Source organism: Ramularia collo-cygni (genome assembly GCF_900074925.1).
Source record: "Ramularia collo-cygni strain URUG2 genome assembly, contig: RCC_scaffold21, whole genome shotgun sequence".
NCBI lineage: Eukaryota > Fungi > Ascomycota > Dothideomycetes > Mycosphaerellales > Mycosphaerellaceae > Ramularia > Ramularia collo-cygni.
The window spans coordinates 479504-505463 of record NW_019716275.1 but is presented as its reverse complement, the minus strand read 5'-3'; the positions used below and the strand labels follow the sequence as shown (position 1 = coordinate 505463).

Below are 25960 nucleotides of genomic sequence, written 5' to 3'. Positions count from 1 at the left end.
CGCTAAAGCTCAAAATCGTGCTGCTCCTCGAGCACGTCCAACCGAGCTGGTTCTCATTCAACAGCGCATCTCTCAGCCAACCGACATCATGACAATCTTCCTTAACACGCCAGAATCAACTGGCTTGAATCTCCTTTGCTTGCCGCTGTGCAAGTTCGCTGTTTTCTGGCGCCTGCCGATAGAGCACAATCTCACTCTGCTTGAAATACCGCCTTGAATCCTCATCAATCAACACCAAAGATAGGTAGTACCGAGTGCTGTACTTTTTGTTGACATCGCGGAATGTGGGCGTGAGGTCGAAGCCGCCGAGGAACAGTCGAATGGGAATCGTCTCACCACGCGAGGGCGAACCGTCCATGATCTCGAAGCGCACCAATGTTTCCGACTCGTTGTACTGATTTGGCGGTGCTCCCGTTGTTTCCCTTCTGATGATAGAGAGTTCCATATGTCTGATCTTTAACCGAACCAAGAGGAAGTAGATGCGGCCCACAATGACATCCTTCAGATGATACTTGCTCTTGCTGTATTCGAATTCGATGTGAAGACAGTCCTCGATACCCACGTCCATTTTGATGACGCTATTGCTCTCGGGGGGTTGTCGGTATGAGTACACCCAGAGATCCTTCTCCCGCACCACGTCCGCCATTCTTCGCGACACTGTCACTCGGAGGAAGTATCTTAGTTTGACATTGATGCCGTGGTATGATTCGTATGGCTTCTCAACATTCTTGAAGGCGAACGGTAGCGTTACCGGATGCTGGAGCTCTCCAGGCGACGCCAATTCTGTTTGGAGGGAGAGAAACTCATGATGTGTCCCCCGGTCAAAGAACATCTCGATTGTGCCCACGAACTGGACCTTGATGCCCGTATGCTCCAAACGCTTGCCATCTTTTGGTCGTATTGTGACTGCGCCCTTGAGAGTTTCTCCATCCAGGTACAGCGGGCACTTCTCGCGCCGATTCTTGTCCAGCTTTACATCGACAGTGGCTCTGTCGTCGGTATTGTCGAGGACTATGTCAATGTCCAACGGCGTGGAGAAGCTGAACAAAGACATGTTCGTCCAGTATGCCGCCGAGGATGGAGTGGTGGGGCGTTGGGTGTTATATGTTCAATGCGATCTGCTTTGAGGGTTGCTGCGTAAGAAGAGCTGGGCTGTGACATGGAAGAGACCCGACGCCGACGAATGGGGAAGCTTGGGCTTTCGGACCCACATCTGCACATGCACATGTTTGCAAAGCACTTCTGTGCTCCATCACTTAGGTTCACGATGATCATACCGTACCCCAAAAACGCCATGGTCTTGCTAACAGTCACGGGAGTATGCTCACATCTTATAAAGGCCTTGGAAAGAGACGTTGACCGTCATCAGTTTACACACTTGATCAATCTCCTATCCTGTAATCATCATTCGTTGATACTGTTGTCTCGTGATCCTAAGCACCTCCCTCCCGCTTGGCATATTCTTCCTCCATTCTCTCCTCGTACAACTTCTGCTCGGAGTCAGCCATGGTACATCGGATTGTGATGCTGCGCAGACACACCTCAGCAGCCGCTTCGGCACTTCCGGGCTTGCTGCTGCTCATGCWGCTAGACTGATTGCGGGCGGTCTGATCGTGGGTGCCTGCAGCTGACTGCGAGTCCTTCGGCACTACGTTGTTGCCACCCACAGCAGTTTCAGAAGTCGATGGCGTCTCGCTCTTCAAGCCTCCCGCTGTATGGCCCAAGGAAGACATAGTCCCGTAGCTGGCGTGTGTCAAAGTGAAGTAAAGTGAAGTTGTTTGATGAGGGAGGGTGTCTTGAACAGCAGTTGCGAGTTCGAGTCTGCTTCTCAAGTACATGTAGTACCCCCAAGGTTCCAGGCTTTGTAGATGAGACGGGATCCTCGGTGCTCATCCACTTTTTGGTGGGGTGTGACGTGTAGGTCGCGTTCCTGCCAGAAGACGCTTAAAACTTTTGGAGATTCGTCCAATCCTCGAACTTCGCCCACCCGGCTGGATAGAAACAATCTGCTCATTCCGCCATGGCGCCGGCGAAGAAGGGTGGTACGACGGCGCAAGCAGGTGCACCTCCTCCTCCTGGCAGCTCGAGTTTAGTCATATCACGAAACAAGTAAGTATGTCGTCCATTTCATTTCTTTACTGCTCTACTTTTCGCATTCGCGCCTGGCTTTCGAGAGATTGCGACCGAGACTGACTTCGTCAAGACATTGGCGGTATATTTCATCCTTCCATGGACCATGGCTCCAGCTACCGCCCGAGATCCTCGACTCGCTCGCTCACCAGAACTACACGATGCCGGCCCCGCGACTGGTTGACCCTGCGGTATTCTACGATGTGGTGAGGATCCGCAAGGCAGTGGACGAGGCGGCGCAGGACTCGGTGCGCGCATCGACGGGAGTGTCTAGTACAGCAATGCATGGGCGTATGGATTACTTCGGCACAGGCGGGGGGCCTGGTTCTCAACTGAGCAAGGAGCGCATATTCAAGATCCGGCAGAAAGCCGTCAAGCTACTTTCAAAGGCATTCGCCCTGGATGAAGTGGCGGCAAGTGTGGCGACGATGCAGGCAACATCTACGGTGGAAGACGTTGGACAGCATGTTCTCAAGAGAGATCCCAACAGCGCAGACGCCCGCTACGTCCACTTCTTTCACGAAAAGATTCCTTCCAGAGCGATGGAGCAATACACTCCACTGGAGCCTCTAACCGACATCATCGCATCATTGCCGTTTGAGGAGCAAGCGGCACCTTTACGGACTCGAGCATTGGTGCAGATATTCAAGCATCAGTGGGAGGGCGCGGCATTGGACCTCACAATGGCCATACGGATTACGGAGGAGATGAAGCGCGTACACAAGCCAGATCAGCAGCAGTTGGAATTGGCTAGCAAGATGAAGGAGGAGCAGGATGCCTGGCGAAACGGACACAGGGATTGGAGATCAGTGCCTCAGCTGAAGGAAGAGGATCAACCTAGGGGCTTGGGAATGCAATTGTTATTCAACAGGGCGGGGGTCTACCTTACGATTGCATGTCAAAGCGTACATGCTGCCTTGGACGGGTTGAAGGAGTACCAGGCTGCACAGGCAAACGGTGAGGCTTCTGCTGAGGATGCAAAGGCACAAGCTGCGCGACTCGAATCACGGAAAAAAGTCAAGACGTATGCAAAACGTGCGATGAAGGATTATACGGCTTTCTTGTCCCACTTTGACTACACCCCTGGACTACCGTTCGAGATCACCAATGAAATCATGCGACGCGTGTACGATCTGGCCAACGGCAAGAGGACACACGCACCACTGCCAAAGAACCGCCTTGTGGAGCTGGATGGCGACACGGAGGATGATTTGGACCAAAACGGCAATGCCACAGCCTCGGCGCTGATCAAGCAGGAGAAGACCAAGGCCGAACCCTTTGAGCGAGGCGAAGATGGATGGCCTCGCTTCCCATCGCCGAAGATTCATCCTGCCAGCGCCCTTTTCGCAGAAAAACCACCTGCCGATCTGCCTACGTTCCYAAACGCCGAAACCACCGAAGCTATGCGAAAGAACGAGACAATTCACGAGGCTTTTGGAAGTCGTGAGGCCGTTACGTACCACCCTCTCCTGACAGATGCGCTCCACTCGCTACTTCWGGCGCATGCGCTCATTCAGACGAGCCCGACGGAATTGCTCCGACATGCACACAACGCCGCGCGCCTAGCCCGCATCGCCGACGGATATCCGATTTTCCAGGCTGCCAGAAGTCCAGCTCGCGCCGATTGGATCGAAGTCTTGCGGCGTGCGAACAATTGGCTCGGTCTCTCTGTGCCCTGGCAGAAACTTTGCGCTCCGGCACCCCTACCCGATGCTGCGGGAGGTTGGGCGAAGGAGACTGGTTCTGGTGCTTTGGCTAAGCGGCGGGAGAAGAAGGAGGAGACGAGCGAGCAGAAACGCGAGCGCATCAAGCAGGAGTCCATTATTGATGCACTGTCTGATGACCGTGTCGTGGACGAGGATTCTTTCCAGAAGGCTGTCCGTGCTCGCGAGAGACGTGCAATGGAAGACGAGCAAGGTCTGTCTGGTCCGCTCAAAGACAGAGACCTCGATTCGACCGCTTCGAGCAAYACGGGTGATGGTCTACCACCTCCTAAGCGATGGGCACAGGACGAGAACGGCAAGGAATATCCCATCTCTACTGATCGGGCTGCTGCTATTGCGAGATGGATCAAGGAGTCTCCGTTGTCCATGGGCGGGGGAAAGAAAAAGCGTACCACCCGGAAGAAGAAGCCTGCTAGCAATGGTGTGCACGCAGCGACAGAAGGCGTGAACGGGTTGTCAGTGGACAACGAAAATGAAGAAGGTCCGGATTGAGCAGACCAGCACCGATCACAGGAAGGTTTTGGAAAGTCTCGATGTCAGGAAACCAGTCTAAGGCATGCCGCGGGTATCAAGCGCTTGGTCAAATCCAGAATTCCACATTGCCACTCCACGCGTTTCTTCTCGTGCCATTCTCATTGCTTCTGGGCTTCATTCTGTGCCCTCAATTCCATAACGACGGTCTATTTGGCTGTTAGAAATATCGCGATAATTGCGCGCTCGTTCATTCTTACCGCTAGGGCTTCAGGATTGACGCCATTCTCAATCAGTGACACACAGTAGGAGAGGGTGTGGCGATCCAGTTGTGTGTTCTGTCTCTTGTTTAGTGGATGTCTAGCACGTTGCCATGAAGCTGCATACCAGCAGAGTCGATATCTCGTTCAGAATGTCGATCGTCTCACGTGCGGCTTTTCGTTTATCGTCCGCAGGAGGCATGGCGCGTAAAGTCTCGATTGTAATTGTGTCGTGTTGGTGTTTGCGGTTAAATGCTAGCTGGGGATACCTAGAGCTGGAGTATTATGGGGACCTCGACTGGCAAAAGAACTGGGAATCCTCGGGCCACAAATTAAGACCACCAACTTCACCACATCTCCTAACAATATTGTATCTATCAGAACATACGAGATGCATCTCGCAATCAGGAGCGCTTGGAAACTGGAAATGCCTCGATAATACTTGTCACGCTCTTGGGACGCGAAATGGAGGATTTTCCGCAGGCATATGTTGACACGGCATCACCGCTCGTGATTCTTTCCGGGCTTGGGGATGACGAGAACGCGAATCAAACGGGCTTTGGACAAGACAGCGGCGCTCGCATAATCACGGAATCTCCAGAGTGTCGTACAGAGCAGGCGAGCAGATTGTTGCAACAGTTCGTAGCCCTAGGTGGAAACAGGTACGCAGCAGAACCGTCCGGAAACATTCGGTGCAAGATCAAGTGTATAGGGCGACACTATACCCTGCCAGCACGAAAGTCGGCCCCCATCGCAAATCAACCAGGTGCAGAAGGAATTCCAATACCGCGGAGCACAGAGCTGCATTCTCCCCTGTCACCGCTTTCTCCAGGCTCTCCTGTCTTCCCGGATGGWTTGTTCTCGCCAGCCTGGTTTCTCAAGCATCAATACCAAGTTCCTTGCCTGCTATTGACCTTCTTTTCTCTCAATTCTGGAGAGGGCAGCTCTCAAGATGAACGAACGAAGAGCGATATCAACGCGGTGCGAAGCGCTCTTCTTCGATCTGGATTCAAGACGCGTTTCGCAGCGGTACTCATCAGTGACGCGAGCATCATTGAAGCGCCAGAGATGGAAGAACGTCTGGCCTCCATGAAACGAGCCACTAACCTGGACTCCAAAGGACTTTACTTCATGCCTCCAATGTCCTCCCAGGCAGAAATCGCTAGTTTTGTTCACAACATCATGGCGACAATGCAGCCCTCTTATGTTGAATACTATCGTGATCTTACGAAACATTCACGTAGGAAAAAGGCTCGTGGCGGACCTTCTCCGCAGGCATCTTTGCCTGTCGGTGGAGCTTCGCACTCAACATCAACATCAGGGTGGAACGTTCGATACGATGTCAAGATGGGTGTTTTTGCGGAGTTTCGTGGTGAAATGGACGTCGCTGAGAGGCACTTCTCTGCGGCGATCGAGGAGCTGTTCAGCTCTGAAGGGGGTGTGCTTGAGACGACTGCGAATTGGAGCCCAAGGTGGGACGAAGCACGAATGCTCTCCGATTCCATCGCGTTGCGACTCATTCGCTGTCAACTTTGGACTGGACAAACGAGCGGTGCGGCGCAGTCATGGCAGAATTACAAAGTACGAATGCAAGACCTGATAGATCGCCGCGGCAAAGGATCTTTAACATACGGTTGGAGTGCGTGGGAGGCTCGGTGGGCCAATATCATGTCCCAGTTGATCCAATTGGCCGAGATACCAACCTTGCAGAAGTCTCTCAACGGCACAGAATCGTCGTTGGACATTACTGCCCGTCAGGTATACGCACTCCCAGAAAAAGGAATTGCGCCCTCTGATCGCCTACCGCCATTCAATTTTTTACATCACTCCGGCTACTGGTTGAGACTGTTTGCTATGGGCATAAGAAATCGCTGGACGAGAGCTCTTGCTATTCCTGATGAAGACCGCGTACCGCCAGGACAATCTCCAGCATCGACTGTGGCGAATCGTTTCGTGACCTATGACACCTATCTAGTTCCGGAGCCCCACGAAGAGATGCCACTTTCTGGTCAAGGATCCTTTGATCATGTGGGGGAGCTGGGAATGGTATGCATTCGCGCTGTTGAAGAGTTCGAGGCGAGACGCCAGATACGCCTGAGCGAGCAAATACGTCTCGAATTGGCCGAGGACTATGTCCGCGTCGGTCGATACTCTGATGGTCTATCGGTTCTCATTCCACTGTGGGAAGAATCCACGTGGCGCGAAGACAAATGGGTAACTATCTTTGCGAGAGTGCTGCATTTGCTGGTTGAATGCATCAAACACTCCAAATCTGCGTCAAATGCTGCATTGATACCAATCTTGACCTGGGAACTGCTCTCTATAGGATCTCTTGGTACTCCAGAGCAATCTCTAGATATGGCAGGGTGTCTCGACGACTGGGAATCTCATGAGCATGTTTCTATACATGTGCAGGACAAACAGAGACGTAGCCCAGTCTCTGTTGCATTTGCTTTCAAAGACATTTTGGCCCACGTTGGAGAAGCCTTTGGCTGTCAGCTCGTACTTGAGAACAATGGGTCGGAGACGTCGCCGCCGTTGCAAATCTCTAGCCTTGAATTTAGCCTTGGGGAGACAAAGTCAATCACCATCAGGCATGAGGCGGGCATCAAGGATGCCATCATCACACCAGTGTCCGCTGTTGCACTCCACGAGACTGACGACGGTAATTTGCAGGGATCGGCCGATCTCACGTTGCAGGCTTCTCAGAAGAGAATATTGGATCTCTCCATAGTGATGAGGACCGCTCAAATTTTCTCACTGACAGAGCTTTCACTTCGTGTGAAGCACTCGAGGTTCACATTCACGCATAGCTTTGCAGAGGATAGCATCATTCCGAGCAGTGCTTGGTATTTTGAGCAAGATGGCGACGTAAACACTGTGCTTATCCCACATATGGACACGAAGAGCATCGATGTTCGCCCGAAACCACCCAAGATGCAAGTGCTGCTGCCTGGTCTACGCAAACAGTGCTATTGTGACGAGAACATGGTCGTACCTGTGACTCTCATCAACGAAGAATGCGAGGCCGTTCAAGGAACGGTCATCTCGAGCATTGTGAGCGAGGCTGGAGATACTTTCGATGTCAGTTGGGCTCCACATGAAGAAGCTGTCCGGACCATATCGAAAATGGAGCCATCCACGGAGTCATCTGCGGATTTACTGATCAAGGGGCCGCCTGAAGCAGCCATCTTGACTCTAACGCTGATCCTTCGGTACCACCTGCTGTCCGACCATTCAACGCCATTGGAGAAGACCTTGACGGTTGAGCTTGCATTCGTGCATCCATTCGAGACCAGCTTCGCGTTCAACCCTCGTTTACATTCTGATCCTTGGCCAAGTTACTTCGATAGTGCTGCCAAAGATTCGGAGGATGCGCCAGAGGGGATTATTCAACTCTGGCAGCTTGAAGCACATGTAGCGTCTTCAGTCGACCATGCTCTGACGATCAATAACGTTGAGCTGGTAGTTGATGAAACTCAAGGTGATTGCAATTGTGGTATCTCTGAGAAAGCGATGGTTCAAGATGAAAAGATACAGCCGAAAGAGAAAACCACGCCTACGTTCGAGCTCACCACGAGGAAGCTTTCTCTCGATGACCGACGGCCAAGCTACCTTTTTTCGTCCCTCGTTGTACACTGGTCGCACGACGGTGGTTCCGGCGTCTCGACCACGACGATCACCGTCCCACGCCTCACAATACCGACTGCCGAGCCCAGGGTGCTGTGCGTGGCGAGGAACACCGAAAAAGACACCGTTACTCTCGAGTATCATTTGGAAAATCCGTCGATACACTTCCTTACATTTGCTCTGAGTATGGAAGCAAGCGAGAGTTTTGCGTTCAGTGGTCCAAAGTCCCGTGCGTTGAGTCTAGCACCACTTAGCAGACACCAAGTTGATTATCAACTGGTTGTGCATCAGGACATTGACACCGGTTCAGATGATGCTCAGGGTTTCTGGATCACACCAAACCTCTCGGTGGTGGACTCTTTCTACAATAAGAGCCTGAGGGTCCAACCCGGAGGGCCTGGAGTCGAGCTGAATGGTGAGAAGCAGATATCTGTCTGGATCGAGAAGCTAGACGAAACTAGCCGCATTGGTCACGTGGCAAGGTAACGACGGGCGGAGCGGACCGCTTTCTCCGCACGCGTCATCAGCGGAAGCTTTCAGTGAAATCCATATGCGCGTCAACTTCAAGATGGAGACAGACGACCCAAACGCGAGATTCGCAATTCACGCCGCCTGCCGTGAGGGACAAAGTCAGCATTATCGTATCTTGTTGCCGCTTCCATCTAACAGGAATAGTTCAAAAGGTCGAGGCTCTGCTTCACGCGGACGCAAAGCTTTCTCGCCGCCGCGACGAGGATGATCGATTGCCATTCCACTGGGCCGCAAGTCACAATCGCCTTGATATCGTAGACCTGCTCTCCGAGCAGAAGGGTTTCGATGTAGACGCCCAGGATGGCGCGGGCTGGACGGCGCTCCACATGGCAGCCAGCTTGAAGGATGGCGACGACCTGGTCGACTTCCTACTGGCGAAAGGTGCCGATCCCAACATCAAGACCAACAACTCATCAACCGCACTCTTCTTCGCTGCCTCTAAAGGCAATGTCGATACTGCTCGCAAGCTCGTCGCACACAAGGGTTCTGCACGAGTGAAAGACACGCGTGGTCAGATGCCACTACACCGGGCGGCTGCGGTGGGCAACGTACCGATCTTGAAGCTGCTACTGGACAACAAAAGCCCGATCAATGCAACGGACATTGATGGGAGCTCAGCTTTACACCATGCCATCGCCGAGGGCCATGGCGAGGCTGCAATTGAGCTTCTCAAGGCCGGTGCCGACTCGGACAAGACGGACAGCAACGGCGCCTTGCCGATTTTTCTCGCACCCGATGCAAAGGTCAGGGATTACATCTTGCGTAAGGCTGAAGAAGACGGAATCACCTTGGCCACGGCATAGATCGCTCACCAGCAGAAGAGAGGACGGCGTGTTATGCGAATCAACTTCAGCGCCAAGCTAGGCAAGTGTGGTGTTCGCTCCTCACCGCGAGTGGTCATGTTTATATGAATCCAACTAGATCAGCGAGACTCTCAGAAAGGCCCTGAACTCCATACAGGATCGATGATGAATTCGAGTACCTACTATCCCTTGACGCAACCTTTACTCAATGATCGCCACAACTGGCACTGTCAAGGATCGATAGCACTTAGGTATTGCAAGGGTCGATCGCCTCTGGCGCTCAATTTCGAATGACTGAGYGACTGTGGCATTGCTTGTAAATAGTTGATGTACAGCTTCAACGGCCAGGCCGTGAAATATTCTGCTCTCATCATCACATCTATGGATGCCATCAGTGACAACGCGCGAGCGGGCGAGGGTCCGTGCAGTATCCACAAGTGGGGTAAAGTTGGATCTGATGCAGAACCCAAAGCCGAGATCCTGCATGTGCATGTGCAGGTGGATGGCCTTTGCATTGGACATCGTCAGGATTTTCCAGAAATTTTCATTCCCATGCTGCCCTGCTATAGTGGGTCTGGCCCGCTCACGAACCAGTGAGCAACACAATGGCATTTATTGCGGCAACCGTTTCCAGGTGCATTGGACTGGCGTATGGAAATATAAGGGTAGATAACGGCCCGTCTCGTCTCCTAAAGTTTCTAGCTCATGAATACCTACCTGCTTGACCACCCCTCGCACTTCCACTTCCCAGGACACCCTGACGCGTCCCACAAAGCTTCTTCCGACTGCGTGAGACCAGGGCCGCGCAAGAAATGAGCTGATCAGTGATACGCCTTTGGCTGCATATTCCTCAGCTCCCCTGGCCGCCGGCTCGCGTCATCAAGGTCGTGTATCACGCAGCAAAGTCATCATGACMTCCCGCTTCTTCAAACGCAGGAAGATGTCCTCGTCCAGCCAGGCAGCGGACGAAGAGTCAAACACGGACGGCGCGTCGAGCGGACACCCATCGTCCAGGAAGCGAGCCTTTTCTACAGCATCTGGAACGGCAGGAAGCCTTCCATCCAGATCTTACATGCACCATCCAAGCCATGCCAGTGCGGTCGATGTCCAATACAGCTCCTCTGGCGTCAGGCAGCAGACTGCTGAGATCTCCTCCTCTTTCCTCAGTGACTCTGAGATGCACGGCCAGTTTGGTCGAGATACTAATCATCTCGAGGTGGCTTCGGGATCTCAACGCAGCCACGACATAATCCCAGAACGTACTGAGCCAACGACGCCGGAGCCGGAAGCGTTTGCCTTTGAGCAACGTGGATCCTCTCTGTCCGCCGTATCTCACGCCAGTGATGTTTTACGAGCATACGCAGACGATAGTTCTCCCCGGAATTCTGGCACTGATGCCCCCAGCCGTGGGTTTCGTGCCGCGCAAGCTGCCCTCGACGAGGAAAACAACATGGGCGAGAGGACACCTCTACTGCCGCGGGAACGACTGCCCTCTCGTAGAAAGCAGCGTTACGATTCCGGGCCTTCATTCGAGGTTGATCCACCTCGCGGCATTTGGAACAGGCTTGGTCATCACTATCCTTCGATCCGTGCAGCTAAAGGCGCCGTTCGAACACTGGTAAACCCCAAGGCGTGGGACCTCAAGCAGGTGGCTTCGACCGTGATTGTCGCACCTGTGAAGACGCTCCCGGCCGTATTCTTAGGTTTACTCCTTAACCTGCTGGACGCACTTTCTTACGGAATCATTCTATTCCCGCTGGGAGAAGAGGTTTTCTCCGACATGGGAGCCGATGGTGTCTCCATGTTCTATGTCAGTTGCATTGTATCACAACTGGTGTATTCTTCCGGCAGTATATTCAAAGGCGGCGTGGGGTCTGAAATGATCGAGGTCGTTCCATTCTTTCACAAGATGACCTACATGATCATTGGTGTCATGGGAACCGAGAACCCCGATGCGCTTCGAGCGACGGTAATAACCTCCTACGCCATGAGCTCCATCATCACAGGTATCATCTTTTTCGGGCTTGGAGCTGCACGATTGGGGACGCTTGTCAACTTCTTCCCCCACTCAATCCTGGTTGGCTGCATTGGCGGTGTGGGCATATTCCTACTCTTGACTGGTCTCGAGGTCTCGGTTCGCTTGGACGGCAATCTCGAGCTCACAAAGGAAGTTCTCCTCAAGCTTGTCGCGCCCATGAGTCTTGCTCAGTGGGTTCCTCCACTAGCATTGGCGATCATACTCCTCGTGGTCAAACGCTACTACGACAGGCCTTTTTTGGTTCCGGCATACTACATCGGGATCACCGCCATCTTTTACATCGTCACCGCTGCAGTTCCCGCCTTGAATATGGAAAAGCTTCGGTCGTCTGGCTGGGTGTTTGAAGCACCTTCAGCGGACAAGTCTTTCTACAACTTTTACAGCTACTACAAATTCAGCATCGTGGATTGGGAGGCTGTTGCCATGACCATTCCATCTCAGCTGGCCTTGACATTCTTCGGCATCTTGCATGTTCCAATCAATATTCCCAATTTGGCCATGAAGATGCAGGAAGACAATGTCAGCATCAATCGCGAACTCATCATGCATGGTGTTTCGAACACGCTGTCAGGCTGTGTTGGCAGCATTCAAAACTACCTCGTCTACGTCAACAGCGTCTTGTTCATGGACACAGGCGGTGACAGCAGACTTGCCGGGTTCATGCTTGCGGCAGCAACAACGGCTCTCTGGGTGGTTGGTCCTGTTGTTATCGGGTACGTTCCAGTGATGGTTGTCGGAACTCTCATCTACTACCTTGGTATCGATCTCGCAAAGGAGGCCCTGGTGGATACATATGGCAGGCTACACCGCTTGGAGTACTTCACCATCGTGGTTATTGCCCTCGTCATGGGGATTTACGACTTTGTTGTCGGCGTCGGGGTAGGCATCGGACTCGCATGTTTGGTGTACGTCGTCCAGACTTCTCGCAAGACTGTCATTAGAGCACAATTCTCTGGTGCCATTGCCGAGTCCACCGTCAGACGACACCCCCGGCAGCGAACCTATCTCAACCGCGTGGGTCCACAGATTCGGGTCGTGAAGTTGGGTGGCTACCTTTTCTTCGGCAGTATCGTCAACGTTGAGAAGACTGTGCGAGCTCTCATCGATGCGGAGGCTTTCGCCGCAGCGCCAATACGCTATCTGATCCTCGACTTCTCGCATGTTACAGGAATCGACTTCTCCGCAGCTGAAGCCTTTGGAAGAATGAACCGAGTGCTGCGAAGGAGGGATGTAGAGATGGTACTAGCATCAGTCAACCTCGGCGATGACATTGGCAAAAGCTTGCAGATGGACGGCTTGTTCGCTGAAAGTGATGAGGAACCTCCGATGCCCGCGCCAAAGGTCTATGAGAGCTTGAATGGCGCCTTGGAGGCTTGCGAGAATGGTCTTCTCATTACCTTGACAGAGAAGCAGCAGAGTCGTGCACAAGATCAAGCAACTTCGCCAACCATGCCAATTCCCACCGAGCAGTCAAAGAACATCAACATATCACAACTGGATAACATGGTCGGATCTCCGCGTACAAACCTCCGTCACGAAGCTGCCAGCCAAACGATTACAGAGCAAGGGCACACAGACGGAGCAAAGTGGAAGAACCTCAAACAACCACTTCCCCTAATACTCCAGGCCTTCCAGGATATCACTGACAAGAACGTGGACTTCTGGTTCAAAGCAGTGCCCTTCTTCGTGAGGCGAGAGTTCAGCAAGGGACAGCTGATCTACGCTCGCCACGACAACCCGGACGGTTTCTATCTCCTCCAATCTGGCATACTCCGCGCCGAGTACGCCCTCGAGCAAGGCAACTACCATGAAAGCATCGTGGCTGGCACAACTTGCGGCGAGCTGCCGTTCTTCAGCGACACGGAGAGGACTTGCAGTGTTGTGGCCGAGACGGAATGTGTCGCGTGGTTGCTCACCACTGAAAAATGGGAGGCGCTGCAAGAGAAGGATGTTCAGGTCGCGCAGGAGTTGTTGAAGGTTGCGATGAAGCTGAGTGCTGAGCGTATGAGCGCCATCACCAGCTATGTGCTGATCACGGCCAGCTGAGATGGCGGTCGTCTATTAAGATGAGTGCTGAGCGAGGCGTTGTAGGGTTTCTGATCTCGGATATGTTGGTGGACGCAGATGGACAGATTGCGCCAGTTGTACATTTAGACTAATGCTTGAGTTGTAGTCGTATAACTGCTTCGATCCATTAGATACCGGGCACTTGCAACCTTACGATCATACAGCATCCGGCCAATGGCTCTCGTGTGGGCGAACAGTATCTCAGCCCTCGCCCTTTGGCCTTTTCACTCGAGGGCAAATTGCGAAAGCAGCTCTGCTCGTAATCCCCGAAGCCGGACTTCATTCACTTCGATCGCATCCGACGCTAACAGGGGTTACCTCGCCCATTACCCGGAACTTCACCCGCTGTGACATTTCATTCACTGCGACTACTGACAATATGACTCGACGTTTTCGCTTCTTATCCTCACTTTCATCAACCAGCTTCATTCGCAACAATGGCGCCGACAAAACTACAACGGCTAACAGCTGAACTAGAACACTCTCAAGCAGCACTGGTGAATCTTCGTCGGAACTACACATCGCAGACCACTTGTCGCGGTGCCTTGTCGAATGCGACAGAGTAAGTGCGCCCGCCAGATCACAGATCAATACAACCTTTCTGACATCCTTCAAGCCTAGGATCGCACATCCTACTCCTCTTCGTCGGCCCCCAGCAGGAGCTAATCACCCTCCACTCCGACATGTTACCAGACAAGACCAAAGCATATCTCACAGCTCGCGCAGCCGCTGAACCATTCCGCCAGCTTCCCAATGAACTTCCAGAGATCGTCAACCTCTACCGACTATTTCTCTACACGGGCACCGTCTTCTCAATTGCCAATAGCGACAAGGACGAGATGGATGCCGCGGAATTCAACCACGGCGCTTCCATGGATGCGGAGAAGGTGACGCTCATGGAGTGCTACATCCTGGGCACACACCTCCACGACGAGCGCTTTCGCAACGCGGCGATCAACGCGCTCGTCCAGAAAGTCGAAGAGGAGGAGGAATATCCTACGGGACTGGCCGCTGATGTCTACCGCCATACCAGTCCTGGTGATAAATTGCGAAGGCTCATTGTTGATTTCCATGTCTGGAAGGGACAAGGTTGGTGATTCCAGGGCACGGAATTGAGACCCCAAACTAAAGCTGTGTCTAGGTGAATGGTTGTGCTTCCCGCACGAAGATGCTCATGGACCGGAAGAGTTCCTCGCTGATGTGGCTGCGGCCACGAAGAGAGCTGGCGCGATGGTGTACTGGGACCACATGAAGAGTCCATGGGAGACGTTTCTTTGCACGCGATACCACCAGCATGCTCATACGCAGGGATGTGTTAAGGTGATTGATCTTTCTGGCGAGGACTAAACGGGGAGCACACTGGTGTTTCAATTGCTCGGAAGAGACGGTGCATGGACCTGAGGATGTTGGAGCATGTGACCAGGCACAGGAAGCGTAATTAGGTGGTCGGCGGCATCCTGTTCTGGCATTGAGAGTTATAAATGAAGCTGAAGTCTTCCGGCGGTGTATACTCGCTCGCAATCAATCCTTCTGATGGCGAACAATGGGCCTTATGCTCTCCTCCTCCCCCTTCATCTCCCTCTCCCTCGCCTCCTTCTCCGCCATGGCCGTCTCCCGATCCACCACACCCTGCATCTTCTCAGCCATGATACGATTCAACTCTTTCTCCCCATCCAACGCAGCCCTCACCACGTCCAACGCCGTCACAATTGGATCTCTCCACAAGCTCTCCCTCACAGGAGTGATTGTCACATCTCTAGACTTCCTCGCGTCAATCCCAGCAAACTGCCGCACAATGCTATCCCATTTATCCTCCTCTCCCGCAAGAACCAAAGCCTCCTCCAACATCTGCCTCCGATCATGCCGTTTCTGGCGCTGAACAATGCGATTGGTTATGTACCCCGACAAACTCGACGGCTGCGGTTTCGTAAATCGCAAAATGGGAATGTGATTCGCAGTGAAGAGAACCGGCACCTTGCGCTCTCCAGAAAGTTGCTCCAGCGGCAGCGGGCGATCAAACATATTGATCCTAGGCGGTCTCTCCGCCAATTCTCGCCGCCGTAGCAGTTTCTTATCAATCGCTTTATGTCTTCGAGGTGGTTGTTTGACACTCTTCGGCGCTTTTGCCAGCAAATCCGCTACGATTTGTTGAGCGTGAGTACTGCCTGCCACGGCAGCATCCAAGTGATCGACAGCCTCATAACCGGCTTCGAATGTGGCTTTTAGCTGACGGTAGCTGGTGACATGACGCGCCTGTTTGAAGCGGTTGCGAACGACATTTTGTAGCTCCGCATTGGCCGTCGGGGATTCCGGCAATGGCACACGCCGCGACTGGATGAGCAGGGCGCGAAAGAGGGCGATGGCGGCAATGCGGTGCGCTCCGGACTTGTGCGGCACCAGAAACTTGGGCATCAAGGAGCCATGGGGGTTGGGTTTGGACGGAGAGGTCAAGCTGAATGTAGTTGAAGCTTCGCAGTCTTGGCAATATGAGTGGAGTACTACGATGTTGTACGATGCGGTTCTGTCGAGGAAGTGAATTCGCTCGCACAATCCAGCTTGCGAATAATGCCGCTTGATACGCTGAATCGGAAAAGAAGTTCATCTATCGTAAATCAAAAAATGCTCGCTGATGCGCTGTACACGTTTACATGAAGAAGAGACTGGCTGTGCTGTAGCGACCATGGGGTATCGAACTCCGTTACTCCGACGAACTGCCTTCCCACTCTCCATGAAGCACGCTTCCTCAATCCGCTTTTGATGGCTCCCCCTGGAGATGCATGAAAGCATTCAGGACCGTGCCAGGCTGCCATCCTTGTGCCTCGAGAGTCTGTTTCTCGTCAATGGTCTTGCCCAGATGTAGCAGCCTGACGCTCTGCCCGTGCTGCTCAAGAACCTTCTTGACGATCACACCAGCCTTCTGCTTTGCGCCAAAGGTGATCTCTTGGTCTCCAGTACCGTCGCTCAGCCGCACTTTGACCTTCATCTCCTCGCCCAAATCGATAACTCGGCCCTTTCCTTTCTCCTCTCTTTTGCGTGCGGCATCCTCGTCCTCATTCAATGCGTCGTCAGAGTCATCGGCAATACCGATCTTATCCTCCGCATCCTCGACAATGTCAAGTGGGTCCGAAACGACCCAATTGGGTATATCGTACAGCGCCCCTCTTTCGTCAAATACCCCTCCATTGTTACGATCTCGTCCCCTTCCTCTGGCAAACTTGCCACTGGGGCAGTTCATGTTAAGTGCGTCCAAGATGGCTTGAGCACCTGCCAGATCTCCTTGGCACAGCAGTTCGGAAGCCTGTCGCATTCCACCCCATATCTCCACGCTTCCATTGACACGTGTGTCGAAGAAGTCTCGCCGCTGTTTTTCGAGATTGCTGCGGGTCCAGGGCGGCGGCATGGTACTGACATTCTTTGGGCTTCGTGCCACCGGGGAAGGATTTCGTATGCGTTGATTGGGGAGGTTTGCGCCGCGTCCATTCCGAGGTCGGGCATTTGAGGGAGCGGCAGCTTGTGCTGCGATGTTATTGCCCTGCGGTGCGATGCCATGTGCTGGTTGGGCGTTGGGATCTTCATCGCGCAGAGCGTTGGATTGGCAGCAACCCATGGTGGCCGTGGTTCATCTTATGGGCCCCTAGCCAGTCTCGTGTCTATGCGAATACTGTAGCCGTTGACATGTGCGATGGCCGCTCGAATGTTCCAGCTGAATTCACGGGGAAGCCCAGCTCTGGTGGTAGCGGGCGAGTGTGGAAAACGATCGGGTAGCGTGGCGCTGTTGCGGTACAGGGATTGATGGTGATGACAGTAAAGCTCCGTTCAGAATGGTGTAATGAATGCCGATTACTATTTATTCAGTGCGAATGTCGAYGTTCATGCATGTGAGGTGTAGATGGGACGGCAGCGAGTAACTTTCCGTCACAATTGAACGCCGGCAGGCCCAAAGGTTGACCTTCACTTTGGCTCCATCCCGCGGCCCAGATTCTGCCAATCTCCGTCAACTACGTCAATGACCGACCCACCCTCCGACCCTTGTAGGCAAGCTTGATCTCGGGGTGTGTTTTACTTTTCTCACATTACAAAGGCACACTTCATCAAAGAAAATTGTCATGAACACCGCAAAATAAATCGCAACAAAAATCAATTTTATTAACCGCTATGCCTTTCTATCTACCAACCAATTCAGGGTATCTTCGAGAATGATTTGTGGGTATTCGCGAGGGCCATCAACCGCCGCCGACCGCCAGGAATGCCGGCGGAAACCAATGGCCAGTAAACAATCATCAAGTGCAAAGCAAGGCTAAACAATGCAACAACAGTGGTATCAAAAGCATTTTAGTCAAAACGCGTGAAAGCAGATCCGGGCCCAATGCAGCAGAGTAGCAAAAGAAGCCATGGCTGGCGCAGACGCTCGAGGGAGTGGYACACAGTTGGATATTAGGCAGGCGCAGCTTTTGGGAGGTGAGTCGTGGGGTGTTTGTTCGTCGTTTCGTGGTGGCCATGCTTGTTCAGTCAAGAGTTTCCGCACCGCAGAGCAGCGTCCTGTCATCGGATTCATTCTTCATTCATCTTCCAACTGGRGAGTCGGTCGATGTGACTGATAACCACCAAGCTTCTTATGCGCTCGCAGAGACAGCTGGGGTGTTGTGCTGGGGCTGGCCAGTCGAGACCGCCTCGGGGACGACGTCGCCAATCGTGGGCTGAGCCTCGGTCGGCTTGCTCTCACCAGTCACAGCAGCGGTCTCCTCGACTGGCTTGGTCTCAACGGCCTGCTCAGTGGTGGCCTCGGTGGTGGTGGTGGCAGCAGTTGGTGTCTCCTTCTTGGGCGTCTGCATGCGGTTGAGGGCCTTGCTTGCACGGCGGCCAAGGCTGCCAAGCATCGACTGGCGCTTGTTCGCGCTAGTCTCGGTCTTGGGCTCCTCAACCTTCTCGTTGGGCTCATTGGTGTCGGCAACAGCGACGGGCTCGGCAACGGGCGTTGGCTCCTCGGTCTTGACAACTGGTTCGGTAGGCTCAGCAGCGGGAACGGCTGGCACGGCGGGAACCTCCTCCTTGGTAGTCGTCTTCTTGCTGGTCGAAGGGCTAACGCTGCGGCCACGCTTGATCAAACTTGCGAGGAAGTTGTTCTTCTCCTTGCTGGGGGTTTCCGCGGATGTCTCTGCGGGCGCGGGCGTCTCGTTCTTGGCCTCAACAGTTGGCTCTGCAACCACCGGCACAACGGGCTCAGTGCTGCCAGTCTCTGGAAGAACGGGTGGGTTCTCGGAGACAGCGCCAGCCTCAGTGGCCTGAGTCTCTGGCTTGAGCTCAACTTCCTTGAGGTCCTTCTCCTTGGCGGGGCTCTTCATGCTGCCCCATGTAGATGACACGCGGCCGAAGATGCTGTTGCGCTTGTTCGGCTTCGTCTCTGCGACGGCAGGTGTCTCGGTGGTGTCGCGAGATTCAGCTATGTATTTGTTAGTAGACTCTTTTTGAGCAAATTTGAYGTCACACGTACCGACGACTGGAACCTCTGCCGCGGCGCCAGCAGCAAGAACTGGAGCAGCCTCTGTGGAAGCCAGGACCGGCTCGGTGGACTCGACCTCGGGCTTCGATGTCTCCTCGACAGCCTTCTCTTTCTCCTCCTCATCCTTCTTCTCGGCGTGCTCCTCCTTCTTACCCTGCAGGCGGCTGAGAATTCCGCGCGAAGTGGATCGGGTCTTCTGCTTCTTGTCGGTCTCGCCCTCGGATGAGCCGGTGCGCTCAACTGCAGCCTCGCCGTCGGTGCTCTTCTTTGGCTGCGACTGGCTGCGCTTGGAAAGGGCAGCAACAATGGGGACGGAGGGCTTGTCTGCGAGCATGTTAGATGCGGATCTGTCCGGTATTCCCGATCAAACATACTCAGCTTCTCAAGCTCGGCGGTGTAGCCTTCCTGGGCGACAATCTCCTCCTTGGAAGCCTTGCCGAGCTCAATGGACTTCTCAATGGACATGTACCATCCATCGCGCTCAGCATCACTGGTAGCCTTGAAGGTGTGCGAGTGGCTGCCAACCTTGAAAGAGAAAGAGTGTGGAGACTCCTTCTTGAGGTCAGTGGCCTCGTAGAGAGCGAGGATGTCGTGGGGGTGTGTGCGGTCAGTGTCATTCTTCTTGTTGAAGAAAAGCAGGCCCTTGCCGGTCTGGCTGGCCCATGCAACGATGGGGTGTGCGATCTCGGGCTTCTCGCCGCGGAGGTACAGGTCGAGGTTCTGTGGTGTGACCGCAGCGTCGTCTAGCCAAAATTCCTTCTTGGATGCGATGAGCGACCTGTGATTGGGTCAGTCGCGATGGAATGCACAGTCGAGGCTTTGGTGTACTCACGAAACGAGACCAGGTCCCTTGTATGCCAACTGGCCCTCGGTGATGGGCTCGACAGCCTTCTCGGCGACGGCAGGCTCATCAGCAGCAACGGCGGCGGCTGGCGCGGTGGTGGTGCCATCCGCTGCCGCAGTCTCGGCATCGACCTTGGGTGCCTCGGCGTCGACAACGGGCTCGTTCACCACACGTTCGGCAACGGCAGGCGCGTCAATTGGTGCAACGGTCTCGACAGGCGCTGCGGCCGCTGGGGTGTTCTGCACTTCCGACATGTTTCCGGCAATTCTGTGATCCTTGAGCGCGTAGGTGAAGTGCTGCGTGCTGCGATTGCTTGCAAGGGACTAAAGAGGGTGAAGGAAGCAGCTGCGGAGGGTTAAAGAGTCGGGCATGGAAAACGATGTTGAAAAGGGAGATTGTGCAGTTTGTCCGTGCTTCAGCACAGACTTGCGCTAGTTTAATAATGTACATATCCCAATACATCTCTGTTGGACCCAATGAGAAAACTCGAACTCGACTGTGACACCCACGGCGCCGGTTCACTGCTCTCACAGCGACGCGCAATGCGGGGCGGTCATGCGATCTTGAAGTTACGCGTATCTTTGGCTCGCGATGTACCATCCATGTTAGCTTCGACGAGCTCTCCCTGGCTCGATACGCAGCCAAACGCGCATGCCGAAGGGCTACAGTGTGTGTGAAATTTGGTCTACGATGTATGTTCGATTTGCGGCAGTAGCTTCCCGCTCCGCGTCTGCAACTAGAAACGTTCGACCGGCCGAGTCACTACCGTAGGAGTATTTAATTAATCAGACCCTTGCACGCCGCCGAGGCGCTAAATCTACCTTGAGCTCTCCACTTTTTCCTGTCTCACTCTTTTTTGGGGGGTTGTCAGGCGACCTGATGGTGATGGATCATGGCACACGCGCGTCTCGCGATTGCAACCATCTTGTAACCAGTTCACCTTGTGACTGTTTTAGCAGCGAGTGAATGGAGTATACAATAAAATCGCCTGACTACGGACCAAAGCCGTTGTTGGCGCTCTTTCGCTTTTTCACCCAAGCGTATCGATATCGATAAGAGGGAGCACGACCCATTTCGGCGATAGGGCACTTTCCACAATAAAGTGTAGACCCACCATGTGTTTCTAACCCACCTATTGGGCGACATCCACTCGATACATGCATCTCATTCAGCCATCAATACCACACCGGGAAATGCGCCGTCCTCTGCCTTGGGCCTGCGATGTACTGTATCGGGCATCGGGCTTGTCTGCTTGATCTTTTTCACATTCTACGGTTGAACGTCGGCCCCTCGACCGCCGCTACTCCTGTAGCGGCGCAGATCGATATAGGAGGTGATCGACATATCTCTTCACGTGCACAGTGCAGGCGCCACCATTCACAGGAGTAACAATCAGGACGAAAAGGAAATTTGATATGCTCCAGGTGACACAGCGTCCCAGCCTACGCACTGTACGCCGAAAGCGTGTGTGCTTGGTCTTCGTGAAGCAAGTGGTGTGTTTGAAGACATGGATGGACCGTGGGGATCCCTGTCTTCGCGTTTCGAAAAGGGGGCACAAGCGGGCACAATGAGGGCGGATGAGTAGCCTCAGCGTTTGAGAGTCAACCAAGTTGTGATGTCGTCAAGCACCAAGATCGAGCGCCGTGACAGCGAGCGATACACGTATGTTCGTGAGGATGTCGAGGTGAGGATGATCTGATCGTGGGTCTTGCCCCAGGCGGTGGGGTAGATTGAGTTGACAGGTAGGAAAGCTTCGAGGGCCGAGTTTCGACCTCACCTCYCGTATTGCTCTTGCTATATCGCCCTCTACACCATTGTCTCTCCACATTTTCAATGCCGTTTGATCTTCAATGCTTCAGTTTTCGACAGAGGCCGATGAGTCCGTCTCATCAGAAGCTGCGGCGGTAGACCACGGAGAAACAAGACCTGCCAATACACCGGGATTGAGAGGGCCTATGGATTATCATGATCTCGAGAAAAGCTTTACCAGCCACAGCTGAGGAGGCCCGAGGGCTCAGGCAACAGCGACTCTCCATCCGAGTAAGTGTGTAGATCATGCGAATCCTGTCAAAACCCGGCCGAATATGGTGTCGCAGCGCGAGCTGGCTCGCATAGCTCTTACGTTTGAGACTGCTCCATACCCACGCCGCCGTCCGTGGACAGCGACGCTGGTCCAGTGATGTCCTCTGAGTCCTCGTCGCTCTGTCAAAATGCCTTTTCCAGATGCTATGTCCGCTGGACGACAAACCGGCGTTGAGCGCTGGTCGAGGATATCTATCAAGACATTGACATTGCTTGGGATTTCGACATTCGTCGTCACAGCTAGACGAAGCTTCAAGACTGCGAGACTTTGGTATGTGAATGGAGACATGTATCCCGAGCGGTGCGTCATTACAAATTTGCTTTCAATTGTCGCGCTTTCAAGCTCGACCCCGTTCAACTTGCCGAACTTCTGCATGGAAGTCTGCGCTGTACTCGAGCACCGAACAACGACATCGAGTACAATCTTCATCCGCACCAGCCATCATGGCAGATATGAGGGGGAACCCCGAGGAAGGAATACTTGAAGGGGTCTCGCGCATATATGCCCGGAAGCATCAAGACAGATTTGCGCATCTTCTCTCGTCTTCCGCTTTGGAGTTCAAAACTGCTGCTGAGGGTACCAAGGTCGGTGAAGCCACAGTCTCGGCGGGCTTCGCGTGCCGCGATTATTCCCGAGCATCGATTGCACCTCTACCTTCTTGTGCCAATACATGGTGAGTAAACTATGAGCAGAAGCACTAGTTGTACTGACCATCTCGCTAGTCCGTTCTGTGTGAAGCAGTTCCGACCTCTTTCCTGGCAAGAGACAATTCCCGCGCTCAAATACACACTCCATCACAGTGATGACGAGGCCGCCAGCATCATCGGCAAGTTGGTTCAAGAGACGACAGAAAATCTAGCGCGCATACGACAGGCTATTCTGAAATCCGGGGATGCGATAGCAAAGAGGTAAGTCCCAACAAATGGAGGGCTTCCGCGGGAGACAATACACAGATCATGAGGCAGTCTGCTMGATACCGCCAATGGCTAATTCTCATCCTCCCCCTAGGTGGCAGAGGCGCAGTGCCGCCAAGCGGGCCGCCCTTCTTCTGGCTGCCATGCCAAATATGAGGCGCCGCGTGGGCATGCTCGTGTTTTCGGATCTCCAGGGCGTCAAGCTGTCAACGCTAAAGGCTCAACTTTCTCTGCCGTACCTCACCATAGAAGCATTGAGCGAGGATCCTTTGAGTCTACTCGCTTTGCTACACCACCGCTCAACACACAGGATTGCAGACTTTGTCCTGTTTGACGCCTTACAACTTCAGTCAAGCTTTAGCCAAGGCGCATTGGAAGCCTCTTACAATCCTCATTGTATCTCAATGTATGTGCGTCCTGAGGTTGAATATTAACATTATGCACATGGACGCTGCTGACCATAACAGGTGTGGAGAAGACGTTGACATTGGCAATCTGGTCTTCTGGAACAAGCAAGAAGCCCATCGCTCTCAGATCATTGGGTATCCGCTTGCAAAGATGATCCTCGAGGCTCAAAACATCATGTCTACCTTCCTGGTCGATATGTTGGACACGATACTWCAAAGCCCCGTCGAACCCGCTTCACAAGGTCATGGTCTCTGGGACTCACTGTGTGCGGAAGACTTCGTCAAGAACAGCCCAGACCACACTGCTCCAGTACCCCGGCGAGCTGGCTATCGTGCAGCTCCAGCTGGTTGTCTCTCGATGCTAAGAACCACGCTCAGTAGTATCAAGGCCCGACACTCTGCGAATCAGAGCGACACGTGGCTGCTGCAGACTGATCCTGCATGCACTCGTCAGACTCTGGCTAGCTTAGAGCGGTCTGGTTTTCGCTACAGTGACGACAAGAAAAGAGACACGATGACGCCGCTATTATTGAGTAGCATTTCAAGGCAGGTCGGATGGTACGTTTTGGAGGAAATTGCCAAGGCGGTCTTGCAAGACTTCGAACTGGACGACATCTCAACGACGTCCAACCCAGAATTGAAATTGAGATGCGCGACAGGTCTGCAAACTCTCGAGCAAACTTTGAAGTTGGAATTCAGGTCTTCTCTGGTCAGAACGAGGGTTCGGTCGGCGCAAACGGGGTTTTCTGGGCATCCTTTCAGACCACAGGCTAAGCTGGTCAAGAGCCCAAAGGTTGGAAACAACATGTCATGTTGGGCATTGGAGCGCATGAGCGCACATGACGTACCGGACTTGCCAATCCCTGAACAATACCTCGCTCTTCTCGAGTACGACATTGCAAGTCAGAAGAAACACGAGCGCTTCAATGAGACTTTGTACGATTATGTCTCCGATCTTTCTACTCTCGATGAAGCCATCATGGCCATCAAGTATGTGCGTCCGACCTACGATTGGGCGGAGAAAGCGGATATGGAAGCGTACTTCGAACAAATGCCGTTCTTAAAGGACATCACGTATTCGGACTACGTCGACGACAACTACTCCAGCCATCGCGATGTCCTCTGGCCGCCCCTCAAGGCATTCTTGTCCACGCCAGTACCCACTGGAAGGGCCGCCTGGGCCTCTCTTGCCGCATTTGATGCCAGTCATGCCGCGCTCGCTGCTTTTTGGGATGTAGCAAGGGCAGTTCGAAGGGAGCTGCTTGTTCAATCTGGATGTCCTCCTGAGAGGGTTGAAGTCCTCGCTGAGTCGATCAGTGCAGGTCTGTCCGAGGATTATGCAGCACAATACCAGAACGAACGCAACATGCTGTTGAACGAGATTTGCAGACGCGGTAGGTACTCAGTCTGCGTTGAACGAGTATCAGCTAACGTAGATTTAATAGAAGCTGCAGGCAAGAAGGCACTGCGACCGAGCCCATCTATTTCTTCCGTATTGCACTCTTCCGATTCTGTTGCTGACCAGAAGACTCGGAACACCACACCGCCACGTTMACGTGTGCAATCATTATCCTCTCCAAGACCTCCACCACTATCTCACGGCAAGTTGAAGATCAAGACTCGGCCTGAGATTCCTGTTCAGGAGCTATCAGACCGGGCTGACAGTGCCATCGCAACGCCAATTGATGACGGAAAAGCTGCCACAGATCTTCGCATCTCGGTCTGTCCTACCAGCATGGACATTTTCAGGCGCATGTTCGTCACCTACGGCAAAAGAACCAACTCGAATTTGAGATGGTCGGAGTTCGTAAAGGCGATGAATGACGCTGGCTTCGCAGCCACATGGAGCACAGGTGGTAGCGCTGTCGTCTTTGATGACATTCGGGGCAGTGGAGCGATACGCCTCCATCAACCTCATCCTGATCCCAGTATTAATCCGATCTTACTTCGAGCCTATGGGAAACGAATGTCCCGGCAATTTGGTTGGAGCTTTGACACTTTTGTCGAAAGTGTTTGATAGGCACCACCAGTCAGACTATGCTTGGTGGGCGTGGATCGGTCGAGGGATGGATGGGGGGAGCAGGAGAGGAGGAATCCTGAAGAATGAAGGATGTCCAGCGGCCTCAAGCGGCAAAACGCTGTTGTCGTCTGGGCATGAGAAGTTTGTTTGTTATTTGTGGTTTTAAAAGTCCTTTTAGCATCTGAATTTGAATTGAGTCTCGATCGATTGAACAAGAGCTCTCGTCCATGCGCATTGCTCCGTCACTCAAACAACTGATTGGCTGTTGTATTTATAGCGGTCAGATTTTGCTCGCGGCTTTGARAGTGGTCTGGCTCTTAAGCTTCACTTCTAGGGTTAGGGTTGGGGTAGTGCACGCAGGCCGATAACGATACAGTACAGCGTATCTAGGTACCTACAGGACTGTACAGTCCTCTGAATGTTGGTATTCGTGTCGTTGAAGACCAGGAAGAATCTCGCTTTAGCCTAGCAGACAGTCACAATTTTCATGGACTAATCAAGCGTGTGGAAATCTTGACCATGGGATATCACTATAATT

General features: G+C 53.3%; 12 protein-coding genes; 6 read left to right on the top strand and 6 right to left on the bottom strand.

The window, feature by feature from the left end:
• Window positions 1–115: 115 nt before the first annotated feature.
• On the bottom strand, window positions 116–1054 carry RCC_10290 (probable PEP8-vacuolar protein sorting/targeting protein; the record flags this gene model as incomplete). Its single annotated transcript, XM_023775521.1, has 1 exon — window positions 116–1054. One exon carries the CDS (start codon window positions 1052–1054, stop codon window positions 116–118), a length of 939 nt encoding a protein of 312 aa, XP_023631289.1.
• Window positions 1055–1433: 379 nt separating this feature from the next.
• RCC_10289 (uncharacterized protein) lies at window positions 1434–1583 on the bottom strand (the record flags this gene model as incomplete). XM_023775520.1 has 2 exons in its annotated part: window positions 1434–1490; window positions 1542–1583. The coding sequence occupies 2 exons, from the start codon at window positions 1581–1583 to the stop codon at window positions 1434–1436; spliced, it is 99 nt and encodes a 32-aa protein (XP_023631288.1).
• Window positions 1584–2020: 437 nt separating this feature from the next.
• Window positions 2021–4346, top strand: RCC_10288 (uncharacterized protein; the record flags this gene model as incomplete). XM_023775519.1 has 2 exons in its annotated part: window positions 2021–2109; window positions 2204–4346. The coding sequence occupies 2 exons, from the start codon at window positions 2021–2023 to the stop codon at window positions 4344–4346; spliced, it is 2232 nt and encodes a 743-aa protein (XP_023631287.1).
• A 140-nt stretch (window positions 4347–4486) lies between these two features.
• RCC_10287 (probable Mitotic-spindle organizing protein 1) lies at window positions 4487–4787 on the bottom strand (the record flags this gene model as incomplete). XM_023775518.1 has 3 exons in its annotated part: window positions 4487–4534; window positions 4586–4663; window positions 4713–4787. 3 exons carry the CDS (start codon window positions 4785–4787, stop codon window positions 4487–4489), a joined length of 201 nt encoding a protein of 66 aa, XP_023631286.1.
• Window positions 4788–5050: 263 nt separating this feature from the next.
• Window positions 5051–8701, top strand: RCC_10286 (uncharacterized protein; the record flags this gene model as incomplete). The annotated part of the gene is made up of 1 exon (XM_023775517.1): window positions 5051–8701. One exon carries the CDS (start codon window positions 5051–5053, stop codon window positions 8699–8701), a length of 3651 nt encoding a protein of 1216 aa, XP_023631285.1.
• Window positions 8702–8783: 82 nt separating this feature from the next.
• On the top strand, window positions 8784–9549 carry RCC_10285 (related to 26s proteasome subunit p28; the record flags this gene model as incomplete). XM_023775516.1 has 2 exons in its annotated part: window positions 8784–8832; window positions 8891–9549. The coding sequence occupies 2 exons, from the start codon at window positions 8784–8786 to the stop codon at window positions 9547–9549; spliced, it is 708 nt and encodes a 235-aa protein (XP_023631284.1).
• A 910-nt stretch (window positions 9550–10459) lies between these two features.
• Window positions 10460–13633, top strand: RCC_10284 (related to sulfate/bicarbonate/oxalate exchanger SAT-1 and related transporters (SLC26 family); the record flags this gene model as incomplete). The annotated part of the gene is made up of 1 exon (XM_023775515.1): window positions 10460–13633. One exon carries the CDS (start codon window positions 10460–10462, stop codon window positions 13631–13633), a length of 3174 nt encoding a protein of 1057 aa, XP_023631283.1.
• A 458-nt stretch (window positions 13634–14091) lies between these two features.
• On the top strand, window positions 14092–15001 carry RCC_10283 (uncharacterized protein; the record flags this gene model as incomplete). XM_023775514.1 has 3 exons in its annotated part: window positions 14092–14216; window positions 14271–14743; window positions 14796–15001. 3 exons carry the CDS (start codon window positions 14092–14094, stop codon window positions 14999–15001), a joined length of 804 nt encoding a protein of 267 aa, XP_023631282.1.
• A 174-nt stretch (window positions 15002–15175) lies between these two features.
• On the bottom strand, window positions 15176–16066 carry RCC_10282 (uncharacterized protein; the record flags this gene model as incomplete). Its single annotated transcript, XM_023775513.1, has 1 exon — window positions 15176–16066. The coding sequence occupies one exon, from the start codon at window positions 16064–16066 to the stop codon at window positions 15176–15178; it is 891 nt and encodes a 296-aa protein (XP_023631281.1).
• Window positions 16067–16397: 331 nt separating this feature from the next.
• RCC_10281 (uncharacterized protein) lies at window positions 16398–17261 on the bottom strand (the record flags this gene model as incomplete). Its single annotated transcript, XM_023775512.1, has 1 exon — window positions 16398–17261. One exon carries the CDS (start codon window positions 17259–17261, stop codon window positions 16398–16400), a length of 864 nt encoding a protein of 287 aa, XP_023631280.1.
• Window positions 17262–18267: 1006 nt separating this feature from the next.
• RCC_10280 (uncharacterized protein) lies at window positions 18268–20252 on the bottom strand (the record flags this gene model as incomplete). XM_023775511.1 has 4 exons in its annotated part: window positions 18268–19094; window positions 19146–19478; window positions 19529–19932; window positions 19987–20252. The coding sequence occupies 4 exons, from the start codon at window positions 20250–20252 to the stop codon at window positions 18268–18270; spliced, it is 1830 nt and encodes a 609-aa protein (XP_023631279.1).
• Window positions 20253–22524: 2272 nt separating this feature from the next.
• On the top strand, window positions 22525–25419 carry RCC_10279 (uncharacterized protein; the record flags this gene model as incomplete). XM_023775510.1 has 5 exons in its annotated part: window positions 22525–22754; window positions 22804–22989; window positions 23090–23401; window positions 23463–24796; window positions 24848–25419. The coding sequence occupies 5 exons, from the start codon at window positions 22525–22527 to the stop codon at window positions 25417–25419; spliced, it is 2634 nt and encodes an 877-aa protein (XP_023631278.1).
• Window positions 25420–25960: the final 541 nt, after the last annotated feature.